This window comes from Psittacula echo (assembly GCF_963264785.1).
Source record: "Psittacula echo genome assembly, chromosome: 3".
Classification (NCBI taxonomy): Eukaryota; Metazoa; Chordata; class Aves; order Psittaciformes; family Psittacidae; genus Psittacula; species Psittacula echo.
The window spans coordinates 29599046-29623582 of NC_137736.1; the positions used below are offsets into that span (position 1 = coordinate 29599046).

The window sequence follows — 24537 nt, forward strand, 5'->3', positions numbered from 1 at the left end:
TAGGACAAGAATATTTATGTGCAGAAACAACCCTCATTATTTGAGTCTCACTTTTTTATTAAAAAACCCAAACAACCAAAATTAAATAACCATCACAATAAGTGTGCATTTCTGCTTGTTTCCCTGTACAGAATTTGTACAAAGTATGTAGGCACAACACATTCATGAATCAATTTAATAAATTCTGGTTTTACATTTCAAAGGCTCGAGCTCAGGCTGTGCATGTTTGCATATCTGGAATGGGAAGTTAAACTGCCCTCCAGGCCCCATTAAAGAAACCTCTATCAGACTTCACAGAGAATCAATAAGCAGCAAGTCACCTGGGTTTTAGTTCTATCTCTCTTCTTTTCAGAGTGGAGAGAAGATGGGCTTTTATTGCAAGTCCCATCAGTGCTTGGACTTGATCTTAGAGGTCTTTTCCAACATCGCTGATTCTATGATTCTGTGACTCTATGATCAGGACTTTTTCTTTTCTTTCTTTTTTTCTTTCTTTTTTTAATAAAAAACAAAACACAGGAGAATAAAAACAACCAGCTCCAATATAAATGCTTTCAAAAGCCATTTAACTTAAAAACAAGTAGAATCCCAGACCATCATGATTCCAGGTTTCAGTCTTCTATTCATACTGGCTTAGATAGATATAGATAGATATATGTGTGTGTGTATATATATATATGTATGTATAATGAAAGAAACCAGGTTCTTCAAGAACAGTGAATCATCATGCCTAAGACTCTGACAACCCATTCTTTGCAGTTATACCACATTGTGGTGAAGCTCTGCAGTCTTTTTTCCCCATATTATACTGGAGAAAGGACAGATTTTGACTAAATGGGCACTGAAATACAGTCCAGAGGCAATGCACTTTTTTCGTTCTTCATAAAAGTTAAAAATGCCTGTAATAAAAATGATATAAATAACATTCAGTGTCCCATACTGTTCAAGAAAAGGAAAATTATAGCTGTAATGTTCCACTGACAGATGATGAACACAATTTTCCCCCTCTGAGTTTGTACACAGTAATAAAATATTGATCTTTATGACAAGTTAGATTTGTACAGAGAACAGTTCAGAAGGGTTTCCCGGCTCACAGCAATGATGACAGAGCATATAACATTCAAGATTAAGTGTCAGTTCACTGAATTAATGCCCCAATGTAGCCAAGTAAAGGGTTTTGCAAAGAGCCATAATAGTTTCTTCTCCCTGTTTATGAGTGTCCAAGTCATCATCATTTAATTTATCATCTGTACTACTGCAGATCAATTTGACATGGGTTATTAACATATCTGGCTCCTGTGCTCCAAGCCACACGTCCCCAATGTACACAGAAGTTAGGAACACACAAACAGCTGTGGAAGAAAAATCAGAAAAAAATGAGCACAGATATTCTATTTCCAAGTGCAATACAAACCCAAACCATTTTACCTCCAGACCTATGTTTTAAGACAATTTCCTAACTCTTCTCCCTAGATGTAAAATCTGTGGGGTGTTTGCCCATGCAAAGCCAATGATTCCTCCTCACACTAAGGGAGGAAAACAGGTTTGTTTTTTTTTTTCAGCACAACCTTCTGATCTCTTTAAACAAAACAGTTTGAATACTGACCTGTGGCTTTTGCTGTCAAATGATAATATTGAACAGCATACGGATTAGAGCCCATGCCCCCATGGACTCATTTGTTGCAGACTTTTTTCCCCTTGCAATTACATTTTTTATACCTCACTGAACTCCATTTTAGTCTCAGAAAGGAAAGTTTCTTTGAAGGAGTGTGACTGTAGAAGCCCCTACAGCATGACCCTGTTCTGTGCTATCAATCCCTACGCCCATCCCATCAAAGGCATAGTTTTTCCTTTGTGAAGCTATGAGCACCAATGGACATGGGCAAACTTCAAACTGTTCTGATGAATTTAAAAAAGACATGGAACTACTTACTTGTGGCTGCCCCATCCCTGGCAGTGTTCAAGGCCAGGCTGGATGGGGCTTTGAGCGACCTGGTCTAGTGGAAGGCGTCCCTGCCCATGGCAGAGGGATGGAACTAGATGAGTTTTAAGGTCCCTTCCAACCCAACCCCTTATATAATTCTATGATTACTGCCTTGTTACATGAGTGAAAAGACGAGTTACCTTTCTTGTTCATGTCCTCTTCCGTCTCTGCTGACAAGCACAACATTTTCACAAGTTCATGATAGCTGTTGTTGGTCAGGCCCTGAGCATCCATTAGGTGAAGCATGATTGAACTGAACAAATAGAGCTCTTTAAAGTGTCCAGCTGTCCCACTGCTGGCCTCACAGACCTGGGTGTAAAACCTGAAGATGTTGTTTCTCAGCATCTCATCCCTGAGCATCTCCTGCACTGCCACTGGATGTGGCAAGATGCAATTCTGTAGCCAACGCAGAATTAATGACACATTTTGCATATTGAGGCTGTGCTCAACCATGGACTTCACCAGCCATTTAGTTACTACATAAGTGGATGCACACGTAAGATCGACTGCTTCATCTGCAAGCTCAGCAGATTTGAGAGGCTCCCCTTGATGTTTCATAGGTGGCACTGGGAAAACAGGCTCCCAATGGGCAAGTATGGAATTCAGATGATCTCTGCATTTCTCCAGCTCAGAAGCTTTCAGGTCTGCAGCAGTGTCGTCTTCTCTTTCTATGTCATTCTTTTTCTGAATGTGATGATATGCACGAGATGAGGCTTGAGATTTGTTCTTTTCTTTAATATTTTCTGTAAGAAGAAAACCATCACCAAAACAAACATCAGATACTCCACAGGATTTTCTTGGTACAAAATTATACAAGACAGACAGTATTATGTGTTGATTCAGTTGCTAAAAGGATAAGCACTAGCCTCATTTAGCAGCCTAATTGAGCCTGTGCAATTCAGAGCAAATTGGCTACAGGCAGCTCCCAGTGACTCATAGGCTGAAACAGTTGTCTGAACTGGATTGCCTAACTTTAAGGTGAGCGATAATGCCACCCAGGCCCTGGCCCACAGCCTAGCAAAACCAAGGCAGTATTTGAGGTCCACAAGACACACTTTTGCCAGAAAGGCTACATGATCTTAAAGGTTTTTTCCAACCTAACTGATTCTATGATTCACAACACCTCATGGGAAATGCTCAAGCTGCTATCCTGTGGGCTGGCAAAGGTATAGCACATGCCTGCCTATGGAAGGTATCAACACAGCCACGCTGCTGCTGTGGAGTGGCACAGGCTAAAGCAGCAAAGCCTGCCTTCCTCCAGCACACCTGTGTCCTGGATGAGTGTCTGTCTGGTGATGTGCTGTCAGCCAAGGCAGGTGAATTTTTCACTCTAAGGAAAGAGACAGGCAGCCAAACTTTGTGGTGCGGGGATGTCCTCTGTTAGACGCTGCCCGTGCCATGGGGAGCAGCAAAGCTTTCAAACAGTAACAGCCCTTTGCCACCACCGTACCACACAGAGTGTTTTATGGCTATCTGCTTTCTAGAGTCAGTGAGAAAATCATCAGAAATGCCAACTACGTGCATTTCAGCATTCTTCCTGGAGGCTGTGGGGAATGGGGACGACTCTTGAAATGTTACCTCAGAAACATAATTTCAGATAAGAGTCCACTTTTTGTAAGTGCTTTATAAGCTCTTGAGGCTTGGAGCAACAGATTTAAAATAAATAAATAAATCCGTGAGTTACAGATGTCACTGTAATAATTCTCTGAAAAATCCTCAGAAAGACACTGAAGTTTAGTTTAGAAAAACTAAAACTTTGGTAGCATCCCTTAAATACAGTGACACCTTAATAATTAGTTCAACTGATACAGAACAGTAAAAAAAGACTGAGAAGTTCTAATGTGCACCATGAGCAGTTGTTGTATCTGCAGGAAACCAGTGTTGTTTAACACCTCCCACTACAAAGATCCTTGTACATTTTATTAACAGAGATAATAAGAGAAGTCATACAATTCCAATTGTGGTTTTGCTTTCTTCCAACTCTGACGGCAATAAGAAAACTTAACATTTGCTTGCTTTACTGGTAGTTTTTACCCATATTTCAACTTTCAGGTCCCTCATCCACACTTAGAATGATTCAAATCTTCGAGCACAAAGCCTCTGGGTACTGGAGGGTTTTTAAGATTTCATTTAAGAATACAATTTTTCAAAGCCTGACGCTATATTTGCAACTAAGCTTTGTTTTAAAACTCCCTCCTTTTTTAAAACTGTGTTTCTCCAAAGTTTCCAGAATTGAGTTCAAGTTAGAAATCACTACAACAAAGACCTGAAAAATTGACTTTCCATTTCTGTTCCTCCTCCCCCAACCTGTATCAGACTGCCCAACAAAAGAAATTAACTCCCCACAAAGTTTCCCTCGCTTGCCTGGTTCGCTCATAACAGCCTCAACAATCTTTATTTCCTGAAATATTTTAGTACTTACTAAGCAACTCTTTGATTTGGTATTTCTGAGCAAGAGTCTGCACATCCTCTTGCAATTGCAGGTCTTTTTTGATGACACTCCACTTATGCAGCAGCAGCAGGATCTCTTTGTTTGAGAGGACGCTGTCATTCACAGTGAACCTGCTCATTTCTTTGAAGGCCTCAACAACTATAGCACGATACTCCAGCACAGAATTGAGTGTACTGAAAAACTGAGTCAGTCTGGCTACATCCAAATTAGTCCTATGGAAAGAAAACAAAAGTGCCATGTATTTTTCTGCATTCTAATCCATAAAACAAAACATGATGTACACAAAATACACAAAACAAAATTCAGGGGTTTTCTCCTTACAGTTTCTTCCTACAGTTTTCTCCTGCAGTTCTCTGCACATACACCTGTTTCTCAGGATGCCAGTAGTAATTAAGTTTCATTCCCACTGAATCCCTAGTGCTTTGCTCCATTAGCATTTGGCAGAACAGACCATAAAACACAGTCTTTGCCCTCCTGCATGTAAATAACAAAGGCAGATGGCACACAAGGAAAAGGCAGAGGTCTGGAGCTTTACCTGCACTTCTTTATTTTGCGTGAGTTTTCAAAAATTTGGAGAAATAAAGATAGTTTCTGCAGGCTGTGGCAATACTTTGCATGAAGAGCTGCAGGTGCTGTTATGAACCCAAACATAACTGGTTACCCATCTACTCTCTGCTATTCCTGCTGCAACAGCTGTGCTTAGACAGGTTACGTACTCTAGATCTGGAGAGAGGAGACTGACCCTTTCTCAACACTCTGGTGTTGAGAAAAGCTTCTCCTTCTACAATTTGCACATGTGGTGCAGACACAGAAAGTCTGAAACTTTCAGAGTATGAAAGATCCTTGTAGCAAATAGCATTGCTAACCGCGGGCTCTAATCCAGCAGGAAAAATGTGAAACACAGCAGCTTAAAAAATGGCCAGTAACTAAGGATGTAGAACTTGACAGTAACTGCATCAGCTGTTATCTTATTCCCCACATATTTAAACAGCTAAACCTTCCTGTCAAAGAAATCCCATCAAAATTCACTCAAGATTCAAACTGAAGGGGAATAAAAAGCATTACACTACCAGTGACCAAGAAATTCCTCTGGCCTTAGTAAATTTCACACTGGGTAGAGGATGAGATGCAAATTGTTCAATAATAAAAAACCAAAACAAATAAATAATAAAAAAACCCAACAAAACAAAAACCCTCAAACCCAAAAGATCTTACCGAATGTGTTTGATTAATGTGATCAAAACATACAGAAATTCATTTACAAGCTGAATGGGAAGAAACTTCCTATTCTCCTGGGGTTGATTCTTCATTTCTCTCTTGTCTCCTAAATTTGTTAGCCATAGAGTGTGGAGTAAGGAAATAATTTTATTTAGTATCTTGTTCTCCAGAAACCTGAAAAACAAGAAAAAGGAAGCAATCATCCATTTGCAAGGCCGATGCTAACCAGGAACCAGTCCATCACCTAGAGGGGATCATATTCCAGTGGACTTTTCAAGCCATGAATGGCAATAGGTGCCTGTCAGCTAGGACCCCATCAGGGCATGAGAACATGGCACCCCTTTGAAGCCCAGCCACATGGAGGCCCTGGTTACTGTCCTCTTCTTGCCTTGCTGCAGCTGGGGAAACACAGTAGTATCACAGCCCTGGCATGAGAATGGTGATTCCTGACTTGCATCTTTCATTATACAGCTCTGCCAAGTATTCCACTACATTGCAACCATTGACATAATTTTTCTAGAGCAGTTACTGTTCAAGACAGCACGGGTCCTTATGTTCCTAAGACTTTAAGTAGTAACAGTATTGCTTACAGCACAATATCAGAGTAACAAAGTAAATATGGCTTCTAAGGGGGGAGGGAGAAATCTCATTTCATATGGAAGATGCAATACTACTTCTCAAAAGTACAGTCACAAAATACGTATTGGGTGCCAGAAGCCAAATTCAGGCTTTTTCACTTCCAAATGTGCCAAATTGTACCAAAGAGAGGTAGGTGTACAACAGGGGAGAAACACTGGGAACCTGTCCAGGCAAATCACACTGCAGATGATCCTAAAACCTTGCTTGAACCTGCCAGGGTTCAACGTACACAAAAGAGATTTTGCGTGTGGGCGCACATGTATGTGTCTGTGCCCACATGTCTGCATGTATGTGAGGGAGAGGCAAGGGGAAGATGAAGGAGTGGGAGGAGAAATGTTATAGACAGCTCAAATTCATTACTGTGCTAGTTACTGTGTAAGAGGTCCTATGAAAGGATGTGAATTGTGGGTATCTGAAATTAAAGAGTCACATACGCTAAAACAAGGTGCCATTTTGTTTTCTAGATTTTTCAAGGAAGCACTATCAAAAACATGAAATCCTCCTACTACAATGTGAAAGCATCTTGATTTTCTTTTTAGAAATACAGGGGAACACTTCAGAGTTCGGCAAGTTCTGCCGGTATGGTCCTAGGTGCCGAACGTCACAACCGGTGACAGGCCATGTCTGTATCTGTCACCCTTGTTTTCATACTCAGCTGCATTATTATTCTTACTGGATAGTAAAATTATGCCCATTTCACTACTATTTCCCTAATTACCTTTTTTCTAAGATGTGCACTATCCAGGTTAGGAGGCTGTGATCTTGTATGAGCTCATAGGCAGCTCTTGTGACATAGGCCGCATTTTGTAGTATCTCCAGAATACGACTCTGAAACAGAAAACATGATCTGTTCTTTTACAGGATTAGAATACAGTCAAGATATAACTATTATCAGTCTTTCAGAAGGTTATAATTAGCAATCTCTCCTGTATCTGATCAACTTAAAATGTGTTACCAAACATCACATGTTCTTAGCAACCTCAGGGAAGAAAACACATTCTCTGTTCAATGCTGCATGCACACAGATGCTACTCTCAAAAAAGAAGTCTTAAGGTAGCAAGACAATTTACTTTTTTTGTCCAAGATTCTGATACCTGAGATAATGTTAACAGACTGGATTTCTTGGGGTGGATGCTTATGAAAATGAGAGCTTCTGGCATATGAGTTTTCTCACACGCTGAGAAAACATTAAAAAAAAAAAAAAAATTTAAAAAAAAAAACATTTACTTGTACATTACTGTACAAGTAAAGTGCTGGTTAGAGAACAAAACCACCTAAAAAAGCCAAGGCCCTGACCATATAAGCAAAACTGAAGTATCTGCAATATTTTCCACAAAGCAGTAGAAATACAACTACAGCCAGTTGAAGAAACTGAGGGAGGTTCCACAACAGCAGGGACATGATCCAATTTCAGGGGACAAGGGTGTGACTCTGTTTTAGAAATAAGCAGTTATTTCCCCTTTCACACATTCACAAAATCAACAAGAAAAATATTTTCAAGAGAGCAAGTGCTGAGTCAGCTTCTCCCTTCTGCTTTGTATTTGTTTAAGACCTGCAAGCCATGCAAACGTTTGTGATTTTACGGGGGCTTATGGCTTGTTTGTGGGGTTTTGTTTGTTTGTTGGTGTTTTGTTGTTTTGGTTTGCTTTTTTAATTCTTACCTGGGAGCCCTCATCACACAAAGGGCTGTTGAAGAAGGAAAGAATGACCTGGAAAATCCTCTGGTAGTCATAAAGCTCATAGCAATGTTTATCACGCAGCCCTTCTTCAAGAAATCTGAGAATCCACTCACGTTCTGTTTTGTACTAGAATCCATGAGGAAAATAGCATCAGACATTTCAAAATAATGCCTGCTCATAGACGCACAAAACCCCTGGCTCCCTAGGAGTGCCACCACAGTGCGCAACAGCTACTTCTGGACTGCTCAGTTTTCATCTCTATCAAATTTAATCAATAATATCCATCAGGAACAGTTACTCTTGCAGCCAAAATATGCACTGATAATGGAACTTTAAAAGCTGCTGTTTCTAGAACACCTCAGTTGAACTCAACATCAATATTCTAAACTCAAATACAAATGTAAGCTAGCTAGGGCACAACATTCTGTTAGTTGGGCTTACAGAGCACACACAGCACAACTCATGAGTTCATTATGTGCTACTATTAAGAAAACAACAAAGAAACCCAGAAATAATACTTCTCATTCCAATATAAAACAAAACAAAGACACCTCTAGTTAATTACCTATGGAAGAATAAGATTTCATTGAATTTTTATGGCTTTTTTCTATTATTTTCTGAAGAACGAGTGGATACCCAAGATGAGACTCTTACATTACCTCGAAATCAAAACTGTAGAAAAGCTGGAAAAACCCTGGTACTTTCCTCAGGTCCAAATACTGGTGTGACAGAAGGAATCTGTTTATCTTTATATACATGTGCTCCTCTGTGAAGAGAAACAATGGTTATTGTGGAGGAGGACCATGTTCACAAAACACAACCACGCAATATAAATGGAACACAAGCTTTCCAGCATTTCAGGCAGTTGTCAGAACAGTACGCTAATTATAGTGAGGAGGCCTTCTGCTCTAAGGCTAATTATACTGTGGGCCATCCCTCCTCTTCTCCAAAATGAAAAGCTCATTCAGAATGGGCACAAAGCAGGTGAGAAGATAAACGTTCAACATGGCTCTGATTTCAGCAAACACGTTACTTCATTGACAAAACAGAAATCTGCAGCAAAGAGGCAAATCTCTCCACATTTCAAGCCTAACACTTCCTAATTTTTAACCCACAGACCAGATACGTCACCCATGAGCAGTGGAACAAATTGCCCAGTGGGACTATTTCTATGATCAGTGTAGAGGGCTAAAGTTCTAAAGTTTTTATAGGATAAAACCTTGTGCAAAGTGGTCTACCCTCATAGCTGGCCCTGCTTTGGGCAGAGAGCTTAGCTAGAAACCTCGTAAAGTCCCTTCCAAATTGAACTACTCCCCAGCACCATGGTTCGCCTTTGCAACAATGACTTACATTGATTCACCACCTTTGCAACAATGACTTACATTGATTCAGTGTCTAAGGCCTACTGAACTTGGGCCAATCTTTTGAACAGGACTCACACCCCCATCTCATCCTCTGCCCACCTCCACCCCAAAATGATGAGGAGGTAGTGGCACCATCCCTGATAGATCAGACTGATTTTGTACACAAATCAAAATGGCACTTCCCACTTCTCCAGTAAGGCAGACTATACAAGAACTGAAAGCTTTACTTCGGAACACAGGAAAGCATGCTTCAGGGCTCCCATCTATCTCATCTTCCAGTATTGGTTAAGGACATTATTCCAGTGATTCACCCAATGAGTTCAATACACACAGTAGGTTACCATACCTGGCTTTAGAATCTGCTGTGCCACACGAGCAATGTAGAGGGTCAAAGAGAAGGTAAATCTGAGGTTTGGCTGCCTGATTCCATTTTGCACAGCATCCAAGAGATACAGCAACTGCAGCACAAGAGCCCAAGGGAGAAAAGTTTGAACCATAACCCAACAATGGGATAGCGTGAATACATAAATGAGCTTTTAGGATATTTCACAGGCCATAAATCAAATACCAATCCCATCAGGATTTCCATTCCTACAAATAAAATTTCTATGCATTCATAGAACACATTTTTACCCCTTTTTCTGCCCACTGATTGTAAAGGAAGAAACACAAAGCAATAGGTGAGAAACAATGGAATAGAGGATAAAAAGCTTCTTTTAGCTCTCACCACATGCACGTGGGTGGATACGTAAAGCAGCAACCCTCCCATAAATGTCCATGACCAAAAATTTCTAACCTGGCAAACTACCAGTTGAGCTCAGTCTTACCTGACTCTGCTCTCGAAAGCGAGCTCCTTCCAGATGAGAACGAAAGGAAGCCAGGACAAAATATGCAGCTGCTCTCATGTTGGAATCATAGCTGCTAAGGGCAGCTACTGTTAGACCCAGGGCATTGACTTCAACAAACTTGTGACATGCCACTACACACTCTGTGTGGGAAGAGGGGGAAATTAAAGAGAAACACCCAGTGCATTATATTGACATGTCATAGAGTATATAATAACACTGTAATCCTTAAAAAACTTCTATTCATAAACACCAATTTCTAGATCTACCCCTACAAACTATTACTTCACTGCTAGGTGAAGGCTCCTTTAAATAACAAAGGTATTTTGCAAATCACTCTGAACAGGAATTCTTTACCTATGCTGCAATTAATGTGTTTAGTCTCATTTACATGAGACAAGATGATTCTGTCTGCCAGACCATGCAAAGTTAGGAGAAAATTCTGTAAACGAATCACATATCTCACTGTTTCAGGAAAGTTAAGTGCAAAGAAGGTCAAGAGGGAAAATTCTCCACCTCAGAACATTTTATGAGTGCTTGTTAAGTCTGTGCCTGAAAGAAAAATCAGCACAGTCAATGAAAAGCCTATCTGTGCTAAAGAGCTGTAATAGAACAGACAGAAGAATAATACATAAATAAGCTATTAGCCACACCAGTTGTTACTGTGCACACATAAGAGATTCCGCGGGTAAGGCATGTTCCAAGCAAAGTACTAAGCTGTACCCCATGCCCTTCTGGACAAACAAAATACAGCAATGCACAGTATATGGCAAAAAAACCAAAATCATACCCTTGAATCTAACCTTTCTCTTCTACAGCATTTTGCCATCAGGATTTAGACCTCATTTCAGGGCTGTGTGTTTTACCCACTGATGGCTAGAAATGACTTGATGTAAAATGCCCAGAATTACCTCCATCGCTATTTCTATTCCATTCACCAGTAATGGAATACAATGGCATCTCAGTTCTATTTTACCAGCTGAAGTGCAGATGTACGGCAGGTCTGAGCTTGGCAAAAATATTCACATATTTTCTTGTTAATTCCCACTGAAGGTCAAGAGGAAGTTTCTGAGAAACAAATACTTCTATTTAAGAAGGGGTTGTAGTCTTACTGACTAGTACCTATATTTGGTCCACTGATTTCCTCCCCTACCACCACCCTCACACGACTAATATATATATATATAAAAATATATATTTATGTAAAAATCACAGATTATTTATGTCCCTGCAAAAGCAGGTAGGCTGTTTCTCCCATCTTTTCCTCAACTGCCAGAACTCCTACTTCAACTTCATGCCTGGCAGTTTCATACCCAGCACTGCTAATTATGGGCCAGACAACATCAGGGTCTCCACCTCCCAGCACTGCCTCCCAATCAACCCACTGCTGCATGACCAATACAAAGGCATTACTGAATTGCAATGCAGATCTTTGCAGTGAGTGGTTTTACAAGTTATTTCAATACTACCAATTACTATACACTTCCCTACACCACTCCATCAAAACACATCAAGTTTAACTGGCACAATGCAAAACACCTCAGTCATTCCCCTAGTAAGCAAAAAGATCCTAATTTGTTGACATCAATAGATGCTACCAAATGTCCTCCCATATCACCAGAGCTCATGCAGATAGAACTCTACCTCCCTCTACTTCCAGGCACTGGGCAAGGCTACTTACTGTCAAAGTAAAAATGGTGAGAGGAGTAGCAACAAGAGGGCAGCAGAAACAGAGCACAGAGAGACACCTAATCCTTTTGCTACCTTCTGTCTGGCAAAGTAACTCCACACTTCCCAGTCTTCATGCAAGATGAAAGGGTGCAAGGTAAGTACTGGGAAACAGATGCTTTCTGTAGAATCCCAAGTGAACATGCAAAGAAAACTCGTGTGTCTGCATAGGATTCTCCATCACTTATAGACATCTCATGCAGCCCTGGCCTATACAACAACCCCTCTTCAGTAGAGGATCAAATATGTGTTGTATGCTCCTTCACTGAAAGCCACCACTTGGCTCTCCTTCAGACTGCACCTCCTGAGAGTACTAACATACAAAAACTAGACGGACAAAGTGGATAATTTTATGCGGTGGTACCACAGAGTGAAATCCAAGGTCCTCACTTCAGCAGTAAAGTTCACGTTGGTCACAGAAAGATTTATTTGGAAAACTTTCTTTCACTGCAAATATGCAGTGGAAATATTTTCCACTCAGCTGACCTTGCAGCATGTGTTCAACAACAAACATAAAATAAGAAGCTATTAAATAAAAAAAAAAAAAAAAAAAGGCAAATTCTATGTGTCCGACATACAGTTTGTTTAAAGTACCTTGAGAACCATGATGGAAAAGCTTTCCACAAGATGGTTATCAGAGCTAAAGTTAGACAGAACTTGCTATCTGCCTAACTCCAGACTTACTTTTTACTCAGTAAGCATTAAATACTGTGCAATAAGTCTGTGTTTATAAATACAACAGTTATATGACATCTGTGCACAGGGCACTGTGTAGCCAGTACAAAGAGCAAATAAATAAAGAGGAATCGGGAATTCCAAGGGCAGCTGACGTGGTTTAGGAGCACCATGGGACTTGAACTCATGAATCACTTGGGCCCTTTAAAAAATACCCTGCTTAGGACACAGACACTCACTCAGCACAGAGCAGTTAAAGGAACTATTTTTCCCCTCTCCAGGTTTACAGTCAGTCTATGTTGGGACAGCCACTGCCTCCAGAGCTCCGCAAGAACATGATGTGCAAGAGCTCCCACAGAAGCGGCTGTCCTCGCTGGCTGACTGTAGTGCTGCCAAGGACGACCAACAGCTACCAAATCCCTCCCATCAGTTAAGGTGGTGGCCAATGATGATGAGTGCATGACAGTGCTTTTTCCAACTATTACACCCAGGTTCAAAAGACACTGTCTGTCCATGCTCTTCATCAATAACAATCTCCTAGCATGAACTGAATTGTCTACAATCCCTCCTATTGGCAAAATAGTTATGGTACCTTTTTTCCTCAGTAGCCTAAAAGACAGCTCTTTTTACTGCTGTCAAAATTATATAGAGCTGTTTACAACTATAGCTAAGTCTAGGCTAAGATCATACTAAACAAGTATCATATTGTGAAGGCATAAGTGAACAAAGAAGGACTGTAACTACGATTTCACTGAATGACAGTTACCAGCCTGCCAATTGCTTCTGATATTATTGTTGTGGAAAGCCAAATCCAGCTGTAACTACACAATGGTTAACCATAATCAACACAGGGAGAGAACTGCTTAGGGAATTCCTTATGATATTTGTCTCTCACTGATCTTTAAGGGCTCTCTAAATAGACTGTGTCTGTGAAGTACAGCAGCGATATGCATATGCAAAGCAGGGTAATGTCAAACAAGGGAAGTGAGGCTAAGCAACTAGTTTTCAAGCACCATGTAGATCTCATCAAACTTTCCAACAATTCTGAGCACAAGCCTATTCATGACATACAATGGCCCCATGCATCTTTGTCTGATGGAAAATGCGTCGGCTGAAGTTTCCCTGTACTATCACGACAGCTTGTAATAAGCCAGATCTCCAGGCAATTCAGCCACGGTGTCCCCCACAGAAAGCAATACTCCTGCAGAGATTCACTGTGGCTTCTGGTTTATGCCCAGAGAACTCCTCCAACACTGCAGGGCACATTCTCCAACCTGCCCTACCTCTGCCCAGCTCTCACTGAGAGCATAGCTGAAAGCTCCGATTACTGCTCCCAAAAACTCAGTCACAAAGCAGCCCCAGATCAGAGCATTCCCGTCAGCTACACGTGGGGTGCTGCATGGAACGCAGAAGTGTCGTGGTTTAAGCCCAGGCCGTAAATTAAAACCACGCAGTTTCTACTCCCCCCACCCACCTTTCTTCCCTCCGCTCCTGGAGGGACAGGGAGGAGAATCGAAAGAATGCAGCCCCCATGGGTTGAGATAAGAACAGTTTAGTAACTAAGGTATAACACAAATCACTACTGCTACCACCAATAATAATGATAAAGGAAATAACAAGGGAAGAGAATACAACCGCTCACCAACCAGTACCTCGCCCCCACCCCGCAGCGTTCCAGCCCTTCCGGGCACTCTCATTTCTACATCCTGGGCATGACGTGCTGTGGTATGGAATACCTCTTTGGCTAGTTTGGGTCAGGTGTCCTGTCTCTGCTTCCTCCCGGCTTCTCCTCCTCCCTGGCAGAGCATGAGACTCACAAAGTCCTTGGTCAGGATAAACATTCTGACCAGCAACCAAAAGCATCGGCTTTATCAGTATTATTCCCAGGCCGAAAGTCAAAACCACAGAGCTGCACCAGCTACTAAGAAGGAGGAAAAACTGACTGCTGCTGCTGAACCCAGGACAAGAAGGTACCATCCCTCCCACACCTCTTTTGATCACTGTATTGCTGTGACACCATAAAAAAAAACAAACAACCTTCCAATGGAGAATATTCTCTACTGATTGTTCTTATGCTATTTTATAATTACATTGTGCTGGATTTTCATGGTATACAGATTGCTGTTTGATAGAGAACATAAAGCTTTGTCCACTTTTTGTCTCTTTCAAGTTATTTCCAGTTCCAGTTTAAAAACCTCTCCTCATCTTCAGATCAGTTCCTCTACACAGGGTTAACCCACCACATTTAAAAGAACTACAAGGAAGGACCTCTTCATCTGGACATGAGCAGCTCAGCAGGAACGCCTGTCTGCTGCTACGTTGCTCTATTTCTGAGTAGCCAAATCTCATTAGATATATTGCACTATTTTGAAAAGTACTTAAAAAAAAAACCCTAAAACTTTAATGCCAATTATACCTTATCACCCTTTTAAGTCATTCTGAAAATTACAATATAATGTAGTAGATGGGTTAAATGATATTTCTTCTCTCTAAAGCCAGGAACAAATTTCTCTGTAGTATTAGCTCTTACACTGCGACTAACAGAGCTATAGATGGGAGTCCTGCAGCTCTCACAGCAGAGTAAAATGACGCTAAGTACCAAAGAGAAACATTCACTTTACCTGGTCTGGTCAGTTCACTAAACAGCTGAAGTAGAAAACAGGGATCATAGAAGTCACCAAGATTCTTGACACTTTCATCTCTATATAGTGACTCTTGCACCTCCTGAAACCAAATCCAAACCAGTATTTGTAAGGAACACTACCAATGTGCAGCTTGGTTTCAAGCTTCCCCAACCTCACTCCATTATGAAGCAGGAGATATTAAACCTTACAAAGTATAATGCAGCACAGGATAAGATGCGCTTGTGTTTAAATCAGGCTTTCACTATCAGCATTTCAAAACTACTCCCCTTGAGCAGCACAAACAAGTACAGAAGCATCTTAGCAAACTGTACAAAAGACTGAAGAGCCCACTGTCACTGGATCCTCAGACAGTCAAATTTAACAATTATTTAAAAGTCAAATTCTGGTCTCACATATATGGCAATGCTGCACAATCACACCTGCCAACAAGATGTGGTTCATATATTGTCATTCATCTGAAAAGTGCACCTAAATAATTAATTCCAGCCCTCCTATGAATTTAAATTACTCTCCTGATGTAAGCAAATTGCAATGTATTATATGAATGCTAGAAAGAATTTACTAAAGTGAAAGGCTCTTTTTCTACATTTCTTTCTCATTCGAAAGAAGGATAATATTCAGCAGTCTGAACCAAGGCACCTGTGATGACAGAAGGCGGCGATGCTGAGGGAAAGACAGAATTGTCTTCATCATCTTTTCTCGATCTAGCAGACACAGAATCTCCTCCATGCTTGGCTGCTGCCACAGTGACTTTCCTAGACTCTTGCAAGTCTTGTGATGCTCCACAGCAGCTGGACCCCACAGCAGGATTCTTAAACATTGTTAAAAGTAAAGGCATTAGTCAACAGACTGCTAGTACTGAGCAAAAAGCAATTACAGAGGATATAAATTAGTATTTAAATTTTCCCTTCACTTGTACTTACTATCCTGTATGAATTTGAAACTAGGACTTGTTTCCTTGGTAACACCTTTCTCATCCATCCAAAAGCTTTTCAATTTCAATCTGAGGGTGTCTCGTAACTATTTCCTACTCTGTTAATCCAAGTCAGAACTTATCTTCTCAGTAAAAATGTTTTTCTTACTTAAGCTATAAATGCAGGCAAGTATAATAGCAGCTGCATGAAGAGACAGTGATCAAGACCTGATCAGACAAGGTTGTCTCAAATGCAATTGGTGTTTCAAACCAGCATCACATCAGTTGAGTAAAGCATAAATCCTTACTTTTCTCCTCCAAGTTGTTCCTTAGATCCCACTTACTTTGCCATTGTGCTTAAAGTGCTATTGATATTGTTATTATGTGGGTAGTGCCAGCAGCATGCCTCATGGTGTTACACTTCTTATCACCCAGCCCCTGAAGGCTCCCATTCGTAACACAAGTTGGGCTTTTCTGGGTTGCCTGTGGAGTACTCATCTTGAATGTCCTCTATATTCACTCAACACCTCAGTTGACCCCAACTTGATCAACACTTGATCCCATCAAGTCTAACCAAGTGTCTGGCTACCAATTCACTTCAGGGCACAGTATATGATTGTTTCTCCTTTAAAAAGGCTACAAAAGTTTTGGGACATAACTACCCCTGAAATCAGTCTCCTCCTCATGTAACACCCTCCCACTTGCAAACACTTTTGGTGAAGATTTATGCAAGATGTGGTTAGTGCCAGAGCCCTGGCTTCTGGAAGCCACTTCAGTTCCCTGCTAATAAGAACCTTTATATCCTGTCCCCTTTCACAGGCTGCAAGGATATCTATATCCTCAGGAAAAGCTAATGAAGGTTCTTAACTCTATGTCCAGTCCTGCTCCAACTGCCTGAGACAGTGCTCTTACACTGCTGTTAATATTTATGCCCATACCTCAAAACCAGAAAAGTGCATTTGAGCAAGGCAGGCCAGAACCATCATTGTATGTAAGAACTGTTAGCAACAGACTTTACTGTGGACTGCTTGGGCACAGGCCTGAAAAGAAACTGATTATTTTACAAAATACTTAGTTCTCTCTTACGAAGCATGTTGATGTATTGCAAGGTTGCATTATAAGGACAGCTATAGTCAGAATTGGTGAAAGATGAGAAAGGCACTGATCACCATCCCTGGAGTCATTTAAAAGACATACAGATGTAGTGCTTAGGATGCAGTTTAGTAGTGAACTTGGCAGTGTCTGGTTTGTGGTTGGACTCAATGACCTTAAAGGTCTTTTCCAACTTAAGTGATTCTATGACACAATGTTAGTACCCCAAAACTAACAATATATGTGTTAATGCAAGAGAGTATACATCCCTCCTGTGCTGGCATATTCCTCTACTCTCCAGCAAAGCACCAGATCTGAATACCATGCATACAGAGGTAAGATCATTGAAAAGGGCAAGGGCTGTGCTGAATGGTGAATCCTGTATCAACAGAAGAGAGAATGGGAAGGAGTCCTACGCTAGCAACTTGAGCTGTCGCCTTCACCTGTGAAGACATCCCTATAGTGGAGAGTGAGGGACTACTGAAATGAGACAGTCCCTCACCCAACCCAGAGACACCCAAAAGTTTGGGCAACACAAAAGAATTATGTTAAGGATAAGAATTACATAGGGAAAATGTTTCCAAGAGCAACATTCATCTCTAGGTTTGACCTTGCTCACTGTTTATCTCAGTTAAAAATAAGACCTTGGAAAAATGCCAGTTGTGAGACTGCTTATTTGCATGTAGTTAGTCAAACCAAGGAAGGTGGTCAGCTTACCTGGAATTTATGAGACTTTGTTCATTCTTCTCATATAACTGAAGCAGTAGAAGTACCTTCTGATCTGAAACCCAAGATGAAACCCAAGTCAGTCTTCTATGAAGATGAAAATCAGATCTAGTAGGAAGTACCTTTCCTAGGCTAACACACTCACCTACAGTGCTCAGAGAAGCTCCATAGGAACCCAGCAACACTGGAAGGTGACTGCTCTCACAGAGAGACGGGCTGAGTTTCACAACTGTCAGCAGTATATCCACTAAGGCCTCTGAAATAAACACAAAGATATAGCTTTTATGCTGTCTCAGTTAGACAGTGCATTTATAAATACCCCTCACACATATACTCTCTCTAAATAGGTGAGAGACAGATCAAATAAGTGATCAGGTTACTCAAAGGCAAATAGGGCATCTGTGGCAGATTCAAGACCTGAATCCAGATTTCTTTACTGCCAGTATCTGAAAACGTACAGGCTTTCCCCCAGTATCTACAGGAATATAAAATGTATGTCAAAACAAAAAAGATCATAAAGACAACAGCCTGAATGAATGCACTCCTGACCCCAGCTTTCTGAATTACCAAGGTTAGTAGCCTCAAAATATCCATCTTGCTGCTCTACAAGAATACATTTAAAAGGTAGAACACATACAGTAAACAGCAAAATCTATGACTTGTTTTAAATTTCACTGAAATTTGTGACCTTACAAGAGCTTTTTGGTCTTTTCAGGTGATACAAATTTTAAAGTTTGTTTACATGTTGCTCACTAATTTACACAAAATTTGTTATCATCCTCCCCTTTTACTGTATGGCTCCTTCAATCACTGAATCTCAAAACCCTCTACAGTGGGGAGAAGCTGAGGTGTGTTTAAGATTACATGACTGGTTCAAGGTTAGGTTATTTTGCAGTTGGCAGAGACAAAGAAACAAAGCCAATCTTACCCATTAATTAGCATTCAATATATATTACTAATGGAAAGATATTCCTCATGACAGGTTGCAATAGAAAGTACACATCAATTAAATTAACATTTTTGACACAACTTGCAAAATCAACTTAAAATCTTCTGCATCAACCTATTTTAAAACAGGTTTAAGTGTTGCACACATTTCTAATAGAACCTATATGCACTTCAGTGATTGTAGACTAACAGCCTCACAGAAAACAAAAGAATCAATTCAAGATTTCAACACGGTTATAAAAAAAACAAAAGCAACCAACCAAACCAACCCCAAACCCATCTTTCCAGTAGTTTTAGAAATATAAGCATTTAAAACCAGCAGTGATAAAATGAATGCAACATTTGGATCCAAGCAGAGGTAAAACTTAAAACCAAATGCTAATATTCTGGAATTGTTTAATAACTCTGCAAGTGTACGTAGGTGGATAGGTGGATGGATAGAATATAATGTGAGAAAGACAAGATTACTAAATATAGTTAAAGGGAAGAAGAAGACAAAAAATACCTCTTGTCTGGATGTTAGTGCTGTCTTCTTCTCTTGACCTCAGTATGGCTGACAAAAATAGAGAGTGCTGCGTGACCATCATGTGAAGTTTGGAGAGCTTGACTAAGCTCTGACGAAGAGAGGATTCTTTCTTGTATAATAACTGAATAGCAATGTTCAGGACTTTCAAAAATGCTTCATCTCTGTAGCGGTACCTTTAGAAGCAAGGATCATAGAAAAGTCAAAAACCTGCCTGGAAAAAAATCTGTTTAAGAAATGAAAACTTTGCAAAGAAAGCAAACTTAGTAAAACAAAAACAAATTTAAAACAATGAAAACACATGCACCACATCTCGCTGAGCTATTTTAATTCTTTTTAAGCTATACTGGTATCCAATCATAAAAAATAAAGGGAGTTGCTGATATGCTATATAAAGGATTGTGTTGATACAAAGTCACACTTGTAGCTGCACCGATCTTAATAAGGATTAAACTTTGCCTACTAACCCTTCAGACAGCAACTCTTCATATTAATACTCCTACCTCCACAGAAGATCATCCTCTAGTATTTTTTATTTCTTTTATTTAAATGGTTTACATTTAAAGGTGGAACATCTGATTCTGTTTTCATATGAATTGTATTTAATAAGTATATTAACTAAAAAGAAAATAAGTTTCTTCTTCATATGAGCATAAAGCTTCTTTATGCCTCTTGAAAAGAAGCTAGCCCTGCTTTCCAATTAGCTATGCTGGTAAAGTTAATTGGAGCACAAAATTCAAATCTGCCTGCAGTCATGCAGGTTCAGGCTCCAATGTAGCCAGTGGTTCAACACAAACTGCATCCTATGAAACAAAGAACATCTACAAATCTGACTGAATTCAAGGGAGATAAGGTGTTTCCAGTATAACGCAGGACAAGGCCAAGTGAACAGAACTATACCTCCCTACAGCCCTTCTGGTGCATCTCAAAATTACTTACTTGAGTCCTGTCTTCACAAGGTTGTACCAGTCATCTGGGTCCACTTCTTCAACTAAGTGCTGTGCATGTAGGAAGTAAAACCAGGTGTTTACATTTAGCACACAGAGCTTCTACAGGTCATTAAGATCAGCAATTTTTGTTCAACAGACATACTAACAACATGCAAGCCAAACACTCAGGATAACAGGAAAGAAAGCTCTTAGATACAACAATCTTACCCCCAGTTTAAATGAAACTGCAAGTCTTGTTTTGTCAGTCCTGGGAGCAAGGGAGCATACGAATGGTATGCAATTAAAAAGCAAGTTGGTCTGTAGGTACCAAAACCCCAGAATCCTGAAACCCTTCATACTCGTGAAGTGTGAAAGGAATAAGAAAGTCAGCAAGTCACAGCAGGAGACTCAGGTATTAGGTTTTTGTGTTCCTACAACGTGTTTAAGCTAACCAACCTTTGCATGTGGCAAACAAGGGTGGCTGGATGTACATGTTCTTTACAAAAACTGATCATCCCTGAAATGCTATAAACCATTCAATAATAAATTCAATAATAATTTTTACGGCTGACAGCTGCACATGTCAACAGCCCCCGTAACGGTAGGTGCTAACCTCAGCAGACCTGTGAACACTAAAAGGTGGCTCCTCAGGTCCTGTAAGACCTGTCCTGCACAATCAGTCATGTCCTAAAAGGGAGTCTTACCAGAAGTCAGCAAGAGGTCAAAGGCATTTGCTGCCTGCAGAGACCTTCATTTTTATGTCTTACACAGATCTGCCTACCTTACTGAACTACAAAAAACCCAGTAGTACAGAGAGAATGATCAAGTAGTGTTCTTCATGATCAAAGTCCAGATTTCTATCTATGATCAACTGGATCTCTGTCACAGACTTCAGAGGGCATGGGAATTGCATCTTGTCAGAAGTGCCTTTATCACTTTGGGGGGTTTTTGTTTGGTTAAATAAAAACATTCATTGGCAACCTCCAATTTTTAACTCCTGAATACCCCAAACTCTGAATTTCAAAGGGGACTGTTAGTAGAAAGCCATCAAGAACAACTCAAAACTGCTTCTTATCAACGATTAGCAGGGCTAAGTTAACTCTGCAACAGCCATTGAAAGCACATAGAAGCCATAATTTATAAAATAGAAAACAAAGTTCAATCTGTATTTACCCCAGATACAAGAGCACAACAGCACATGTCTGCAGTTACATTCTGCCAATGCAGCTAAAAAGAAGCCTCACCAATAATTCTTCTAGCCTCAGCAGCATGGGCCTCTCAATCTTTTGCTTGCTTTCATCTTTACTGCTGTTGTACATGACAATTAACCCTTTCATGCAGGCTGATAACAGGCATCTCCTCCAGGAATGCAGCTCTTCAGAGTTTTCAAGCACTCTAGATATGGCATCTGCCACTGTCCAACTGCAGAAAGATATTTATTTCTTAAGCTTGTGACATGCTTTTTGTATATTTTTAGAAATATATATATTGTTAAAGATGTATTGTAATTGCTGCCAAAGTGTAAAGTGACAGATTCTCTGAGGAGCGAATGCTATTACTGTTCACAAGTATTTGCCTTCATGCATATCTATCACAACACTTTATGGGACAGAGTCCTGAAACAGGGCAGCTGGATTTGCCTACCTCTCGTTATTTTCTGCTTTCTCAAGAGCAGCAGGAAGCTGGTCAATAAGGCTTCTCAGCCCTTTGCTTCCTGAAGATGGCAACAACTTTGAAAGAACTTGCAGTTTCACGGTAGTCTCATGTGATGTTTCTGTGTCTTGAAGTACAACGCACAGCTCCTTCCACAGAACTTTCCTCAAGACAGGTGTAACAGCTGAGACAACTGTTGAGAGAGAACAGGGGCACAAGCTCCACCATCTAAGTGTGTTCAGCAACAACAGGCTTAAAACTACAAAAATCCTAAATCATGTTTCCAATCAAAGCCCAAATTACTTAGTTCCTCGGAATTGATACTGCAATAGCTCTTGATCTGCTACAGCGAAGTGCACTCCGTACTACTCCATAGCACTACTAGGAAGTATTCAACTTATGTACTAGACAACTGCTTGCTACACAGCTGACATGGGCAACCAGAGCTTTCCTGATAAGAAGCCATGTCCTTGCACGTCAGGAAGGATGAAACTTTGCCAGTTCTCTGACCATAGCCTCAAAGGAAATTTTCTCTCACATCAACAGACAGCTAACAGAGACCTTATAAATCAAGTCAGCCAGACAGCAGTTTGCCCTTCTAGTGTTCGAGCATGAAACCAGTGGTGTGCATTAGGTGCTAGAGAAATGCTTTGTTCTTTAACCATCTTCTACTTCCCTGTGTGCTGACAAGTTCTTTTGCCTACATTAACTTCTCCTAGATAAAGCTAGCCTTCTCCACCAACAGCTACAGTCAGCTTGTTTCTGTTGCTATTTACACTTCTATGCAATGAGAGAAATGAAATCAAAGTGATTCTGTTCTGTTGAGTTGAATCCTAATCCATCATTTCACTGCTAGAAAATTAAACAGTCTTGTTCGTTTAATGCTGCTGATTTGCAAAGTTTCGGACTGCCAGCTTGGGAAGGCACTACTGTAGGAAGCTATATTTGGGGATTTATTTTAGAAGAAAGTTTTGGATTCTTACACTTGTAGAAGTCAAAGCTTACATTCTACAAAACCATATGGCTACAGCATTCCACTCACCAGACAGTGTTCTATCTACGCCTGAGAAAAAAAGTTTCTACCTCCCATCTAAACCAAGATGAGTATGAAGACAGATTTTCACATGCACAAAGTATTAAATAATAATAAGTGCTTCAAAAGAGAAAACTGGACAAAGCAACTGTAAGAGCAGTTTGCATCAGTCTAACAGCCAACCTTCACTACACTGCTTTAGCTTTTATGCTCCAGAGGTACCTGTAAGAGAATCATTAGAAGTTAGACACATGAATTTTATCACTAGTGGTGATATTGTGCAGAGGATCCAAGACTTCAAGGCCAGTAGAGCCTGCACTGGGAATTTGGTCTCCCAAATCACAAACAGGGATCAGCTGTGGCTTTACCTGCAGCAGGTCGAGTTAAATCATACTGGTCTCTGCACTGCAAATACACATCAATGAGTGGAAGAAATCTTTCCATGTTTTTCTTGAGGTACTTTCCAGTGGCATTGCTCAGACACCACATCTCAAACTGCAGCAGGTGAGTCCTACAGTATTTTATCAGCATGCACACAATGGCAAGGGAAGTTTCTGACCTCTGGTTAAGGCAATGAACATGCACCTCTACACTGACTGCGTGTGCAAGGACTGGCTCTCTATGGAGTGCCTGAAGAAAAACTTTCTCCAGATCTTTGCTGGCTGATGCTGACATCAGTATTCCCAAAGCTTTAATGTGCTCTGTGGATAACAGTAGTTCTCCTTGTTGGGGCTGTCTTTGGTAGCTCTCTGTGAGGAGCTGCACCAAAATCTGTCCATAGAAGCTCAATTTTTTCCCTTTTTTAGGGGATTTTTCAGATTCCCAAGTAGTTAAGCTCATCTCAGGAAGTCGCAGCATGGTTAAAGTGATCTCCTTCAGCTGAGCTGCAGCCATGTATATGTGCAATTCCTCCAGAGACTCCAGCTGGTGAGACTTCTTGGCAGACACCTGGCTTCTGTCCTTCCCCTCTACCTGTAGCTCTTTCAGGACACTTTTTGTGATAGCTTCAAAATACTTGGATAACACATGTTTGTGATCCATGCTCTGCAGCATCGGGGCACCTGTTTTCAACAGCTGGAGCACACCAGAATTGAGGTGAGCTGACAGGAGCTTCACAGCAACAGGGTTTAAACCAGACTGAGGAAGAGAACGTTGTTCTAAAGCCAGAAACCAACTCTCCAGCGTAGGATGTCTGAAAATCGACGTGAGTGCATCTTCTAGTGTCTGTAACAAATGGTTGTAACAGTATCACTGAATGGATAATTATAGTTCAGAGGAAAAAATAAATTAAAAAATCATCCATCTGCCTATTTTCCAGAACTTGTTAATTACAGTTGCAGAACATGAAATTGTCTATTAACTGGTTGGAGGATAAAAATATTAACAAATTACAAGCACAGAAATACCATTCTTTCAACATTTATGATGTCATTTATGAGTCATGCCTCCACTGAACATTCTCTGCATATCTAAGCACATTTCCAGTAGAAAACA

The 24537-nt window shown here is 40.5% G+C and overlaps 1 protein-coding gene across 1 annotated transcript in view; it reads right to left on the minus strand.

Annotated features, from left to right (window-relative positions):
• Positions 1-209: 209 nt before the first annotated feature.
• URB1 (URB1 ribosome biogenesis homolog) overlaps positions 210-24537 on the minus strand; it is a gene marked incomplete at its 5' end in the record, with an annotated part of 53811 nt that continues 29483 nt past the window's right edge. Inside the window, 18 exons of the mRNA XM_080613084.1 lie at positions 210-1349; positions 2122-2724; positions 4404-4645; positions 5649-5825; positions 7009-7118; positions 7952-8095; positions 8629-8735; positions 9680-9791; positions 10161-10321; positions 15203-15305; positions 15866-16037; positions 17949-18012; positions 18103-18213; positions 19411-19604; positions 20368-20426; positions 21602-21779; positions 22002-22203; positions 23412-24267. Coding sequence (XP_080469210.1) covers positions 1144-1349; positions 2122-2724; positions 4404-4645; positions 5649-5825; positions 7009-7118; positions 7952-8095; positions 8629-8735; positions 9680-9791; positions 10161-10321; positions 15203-15305; positions 15866-16037; positions 17949-18012; positions 18103-18213; positions 19411-19604; positions 20368-20426; positions 21602-21779; positions 22002-22203; positions 23412-24267 — 3801 coding nt within the window. The 3' untranslated portion in view covers positions 210-1143. The remainder of the gene's footprint in view (positions 1350-2121; positions 2725-4403; positions 4646-5648; positions 5826-7008; positions 7119-7951; positions 8096-8628; positions 8736-9679; positions 9792-10160; positions 10322-15202; positions 15306-15865; positions 16038-17948; positions 18013-18102; positions 18214-19410; positions 19605-20367; positions 20427-21601; positions 21780-22001; positions 22204-23411; positions 24268-24537) is intronic.